This window comes from Lactuca saligna, chromosome 9 (assembly GCF_052625555.1).
Source record: "Lactuca saligna cultivar CGN05327 chromosome 9, ASM5262555v1, whole genome shotgun sequence".
Lineage (NCBI taxonomy): Eukaryota > Viridiplantae > Streptophyta > Magnoliopsida > Asterales > Asteraceae > Lactuca > Lactuca saligna.
Genome location: NC_136425.1, coordinates 63,996,985 through 64,002,558, shown reverse-complemented (window position 1 = coordinate 64,002,558; position 5,574 = coordinate 63,996,985). Strand labels below are relative to the sequence as shown.

General features: G+C 33.7%; 1 protein-coding gene and 1 long non-coding RNA gene across 2 annotated transcripts; one reads left to right on the top strand and one right to left on the bottom strand.

The window, feature by feature from the left end:
* Positions 1–1,205: 1,205 nt before the first annotated feature.
* LOC145016416 (uncharacterized) lies at positions 1,206–2,341 on the top strand. Its single transcript, XM_078974738.1, has 2 exons — positions 1,206–1,809; positions 1,878–2,341. The coding sequence occupies exons 1-2, from the start codon at positions 1,206–1,208 to the stop codon at positions 2,339–2,341; spliced, it is 1,068 nt and encodes a 355-aa protein (XP_078830864.1).
* A 1,216-nt stretch (positions 2,342–3,557) lies between these two features.
* On the bottom strand, positions 3,558–4,911 carry LOC145018250 (uncharacterized). The gene is made up of 3 exons (XR_013666918.1): positions 4,081–4,911; positions 3,959–4,018; positions 3,558–3,854 (listed from the first exon to the last, which is right to left on the bottom strand). It is a non-coding gene; the product is annotated as an uncharacterized LOC145018250 (long non-coding RNA).
* Between the last annotated feature and the right edge of the window lie 663 nt (positions 4,912–5,574).

Genomic DNA, 5,574 nt, shown 5'->3' with positions numbered 1-5,574 from the left:
TGGCAACCTTTACAATCCTCAAACAAACACTTTTAACCTAACAAATGAGTAGTGGGAGGACTTTAAAAAGGTATATATATATATGTATATATATATATATATACACACACACACACACACATATTAATATGTATTCTGTTTATATAGTTCTCATTTATTCTTATACTACTTTTGTTACATTGATTGGGTTTAGGGACATCCAAAAGCCGCTTCTTTGAAAACTGTCCCATTGTTGTTTCTAGAGCTTTCTGCAGAACTCTTTGATGGAAATAGTACCTCTGGTAATCTCAGCTATGCCACATCCCAAACACCATCGGGACATGGATCATCTTCTTTCCATGCCACACCACTACAACTTATGGACACCCCTTCTGTTAATATAGATGAGGATGATATCTTTTCCAATCATACCACTCAGCCACCACCTTCTGCTGCTTCAATTTCTGCTGCTTCACCTTCTGGTAACCCCAACAAAAGAGCTAAACTCTCAACTCTTAGACCTCGAGCTAGTGCCTCACTTGAGCCACCTTCTAGTGTCTCCCCTAAAGCTTCTATTACTGCTGATGATTTAGCATTGGAGATGCAGAAAGCTCTACGACATTTGACTCAAGGGCCAACAATTCCCTAATGTTTGGAGAAGCTAGAGTTACTCGAGTTAGGCCCGGTTGACCCTCTACGATTTGCTGCTTATCATATTTTTGGAGGGACCATGAATATGAGAGAGATGTGGGTAAATTGGCATAATGATCCACAAATATTAAGAGGGTGGATCGAGATGACAGCTACAAGTTTAGGAGTATTGAAGGATGGAAAGATTGTCCATTAAGTTTACATATTTGAATTGTTTAGGTTTTAATTGCATGTGTTAGAACTATGTGGTTATGTTTTTTGGTTATTTGGTACTTGGATGTTATTTGTAGTATGTGGTTATTTGGTACTTGAATGTTATTTGGTACTTGAGTTTTATATTTTTTTATTTGTAGTATGTGGTTATTTGGTACTTGAATGTTATTTGGTACTTTAGTTTTATATTTTTTTATTTGTAGTATGTGGTTATTGTACTTGAATGTTATTTGGTACTTGTGTTGATTAATAGGTTCCTAATGGATCACGACAAAAAGATACTACTCATAATTCTAATGTACTTGTACGTACGCTACTTTTGGAAAAGGGGTGTAAAACGAGTGCGGGACAACGATTCGGAAATGACGGGACACGAATTTACGTTAGAGTTACTTCACCGTAATCCTCTACAATGTGTTGAAGTGCTACGCATGTCCCGTGAATCATTTGTCCGACTATGTGCTCATTTTAGAGTAAACTACACGTTGAATGATAGCAAACATGTGTCGGTTGAGGAGAAGATGACTATGTTTTTTATGATGATCGGTCATAACCAACGTTATGTGATTATCAAGCGAAGATTTCAACACTCAAAGCAAACAGTTCATAAGTTTTTTCATGAAGTGTTGGACAAAATGCTGCTTTTCGCACACGACATTATAGTGCCAACTTCTTTTAATCCGAATCCAAACATTCCAGGACATAATAGGAGGCTACGACGGGTGTTCAAGGGAGCAGTTGGTGCACTTGATGGCACCTTGATACATGCTGTTGTCCCTGCAAAAAAACGTGATTTATATAGAAGTAGGGAAAAAGGCGATTGTTACCAAAACGTATCGGCAATATGTGACTTCAACATGATGTTTACGTTTGTTGTGGCCGGTTGGGAAGGGATAGCACACGATTCTAGAATTTTATCAGAAGCATTAGCAAATCCACATGCACCATTCCCGCTTCCACCACCAGGTAAATTTATGGTTATTGAAATAGTTTTATTTTAGCTTGAAAAAATAAATGACTTTTTTTTTTTACAGATAAATATTATCTTTGTGATGCCGCTTATGCAAACATTCAAGGTTTTATGGCACCGTACCGTAATGTGAGGTATTGGCTTGGAGATTTCCGTCGAAGACGTGCATTAAAGAATAAAGAAAAATTTAACCATGCACACGCAAAACTTCGGAATGTCATTGAGCGTGCTTTTGGTGTCTTGAAAGCACGATTCCCTATATTGAAAAGGATGGCACCATTCTCATTGGTTACACAACGAAACATTACCCTAGCATGCTTTGCGCTTCATAATTTTATAAGAAGAGAGGGACTACGTGATGAGTTTTTTGCACGATATGACAAACCAAATGTCTCGGTTCGGAATAACAATGCAGTCGTTGATAATGATGAAGATGAGATTCCAACACATGGTACTGCAGCGGATTGTGAATATATGACTCAGTTAAGAGATGAAATTGCCGAACAATTGATGCAAAATATGGAATGAAAATTATTAAAGTTTGGTTGTATGAATTTTATTTAAAAATGTTATTGTAAGACTAATTTGGTTGTTTGAATTTTATTTCAATGTTTTAAGATTACAATTATTAAATTTTTGGTATTAACAAACTATTATCGGTTTATTAAATTATTTTATTTTATTTTTTTAATATGTGTAGCAATCTGCAGTCGTTAAAAAAAACAAACATGTTTCTCATTACAGTTTGCAGCACTTTTGTCCATCTCTTCTGCTGCAGACTTCAGACATTTTCATTTCGAAAAAACAAACAACACCTACGTGTTTTTAGCTTTAGCTAAGCTTTGATTATAAGTTAGAAAAAACAAAGAAAGACAAAAGGTTTGTAAGTTGACCTTTGTGTCAATACACCCTTATTTGGGGTTCATTAATCATAACGGTGAAAACATGAGTATCATAAAAAAAATGACATTGGGGTTTTGCAGTACATACACCTAAACGGATGAAATTTTTTTTTTTACTAATAACACAAAATAATTTATAACCAAGACAAATAAAAAGACACACACACCAAAAAAGATTATTTGTACATTTTCCAACCTTATTTTACCTTTCTGGTGTTATGACTTGATTATATTAGTCTATTTACAAAAACATGATAAAAAATATAGTTTTTTCAAATCAAAATAATATCGATTTTGGTCTTCATTATAACTATTTCAGTTCATATAGTTTTATATTTTATTTTTGAATTTTTTCCTAAGATATTAAGAATACTGAGATATGCGAATTATTGTGGTAGTAGGGAGATAGTTTAGTTCGAATTATGCTAAACTTAAATTAATCAAATCATCTCTTCAAATTCTTAAAAGTGCACTGTTTCTCTTGGTGACTGTTTGTTCAGGTTTCCTGCCACAATGTGTGCTTTTTTGTTGTTTTAATTAAGCTCTTGGTTTGATTTTAGTTTTTGTGAGAACTAATTGTTTCTATGTCCAGCTCTTGGTTTGATTTTAGTTATTGTTGTTGCCATTATTATTTCTTTAAAATCTTCAAAAATGATTCATTTTAATAAAAACTATAACCATTTCATATCTATTATAACTATTACACAAAGGAAACAAACCATGAACATTTACTCTTTCTAGAACTAATAAACGTAACAAATGATCATAAAACTTCCAAAAAGTTTAAATAAAAAAGTGTCAATTTTATACTAATAAAATAGACACTTAAAACCTCTTGTTACATGTTTCATACCTAGATCTAAAAAACAGTAGAAGATTGTTATTCAGCTGACAGTGGGAGTGATAACAATTACAAACACGAAATTAAACCTAAAAAATAATAATTTCAGCAATCTCTCATATGATTTTCAGTTGGATGCGTTGTTATAAATAGTCGAGTGTATTGACTCTTTATGTGGATTAACCCATAAAGCATGATTCATCCAAACCAGTCACATTTTCGGCCAATCACAGCCAAGGAATCTTATTTTCATACATGCACTTCCAAACCATATTTACCAATATACAGGCTTCCATACCTTTAATTCAATATAGAAAACTCAGTGATCATATTTATGAAAAAATAAAAAGGTTGCACGCATAAAAATCAATATAAAAGTTTAATAATAATTAGATGTCTTACCTCATCAAGGCTTCCATACATGCACCCAATTAACACCAACAAAAAACTTAGTGGTCAAATCTAACATAGAAAAAAAATTAGAATGTAAAATAAGAACAGAAAAATGAATCAATAAATAGTACCTTTAATTTGATAATTCACTAATTCCGCAGTAATTCGGACTCTCAACATAAAAGAATTTGAACTTCATGACCTCCAAATAACCATAAAGAAACAATAAAGAAATGGTTAAAGTTAAGCTTTAAATCAAATGTGATTGAAGAACGATCAGAAAAAAGGATTGTCAAGCAACGTACAACAAACTCGAAGATCAATTAGAAGCTATGCATGGGTTTCATCAGCAACTGGAAAGAAAAAATAAACATTACCCTTTATCGTAGAAACCAAAGAAGTTGGAATTCGTTCACATACTCAGAATCGCATAAGCCACGAAAAATCATAAGCCATAGAACTTGGGGAATTTATAAAAGAAACATAACATACCATTTAAAATCACAAAATATAACATTCAAAGTAGATGGTTCGACAGTGGAAAATCTAAGTTTATGATTTAAAATGTTCTCCCGTTCTTCCATTTAGTGTTTTAACGCTTTTACCAACCCTTAAGCTTTTCTCGAGGGTTAAGGTCAGGATGATGGCGATGTTGAAGGCTTTTAGAGAGAGATATTGGAAAATCGCGATGGTGTTCAAGGCAGCAAGCGGTGAGTGATTTGTGTTGTTATAATACACAGGTAGCTTAAGGTTTCTTGAACGTTATAGAAAGAGGAATAAATGTGGTAATGTAGTGGCTTACAGATCCGTCGATGGAGTTCAACGACAAGTCTGTAGGTTGAAAAGTGTTGTTGCGGTGAGGAAGGGTGGCGGAGGTGATGGTGGTGTTGAGATTCGATGATCAAGTGGTTTTTGTGAGTAGGATTTAGGGAAGATGCTTCTGAAGCTGAGCGGCGTTTCATGTCTTGAGAAACAGGGAGGCTTGTAAACAAAAATTAGGTCAAGGTTAATATGTCTGCATCCGTGTGATTTGTTGGAGAGAAAAATACTTTTTTTTGATAGGTCAATTTTAGTTCACATGCATCATTATTTTTTACAATTAGATGTATTTGCTATAAAATTAAAGGCTAGTTTCAAAATTATATATTAAAGGTTGTTTTGGTACTTAACATTTTCCCTTCGATAGTGACCTTTTATCCTCTTCCACCATGAATTTTTACTTGACATCACCATCATCGTCGAACCTCTTACTTCTCACCCTATCATCTCATTTGAAAGACACCAAGGAGCCATGGAAGAATAATCTGAAATGAATTCAGCGAATATATTTAAAAGGATCAATAACTTAAGTGGTATTTAATAGATATGCAATTCCAGTGTAAAGCAATAAACTATTGGGGTTTTCAACACCGAAGAAGTAATATTATTGTCTTAAGATTTTGTTAGCAGTCAAAAATACAAACGCAACCATAATGGCTCATATCACTTGAAAGCTCACAAATTCCATTGCCCTTGTGTTTTTCATAACATTGCTCACGACAATCACCAAGAGTACAAGTATTTGGATCCAACACCTCTGTACATCTATGTTGTCCGTTGACAGTGAAAGCTCCAACTAAAAAATG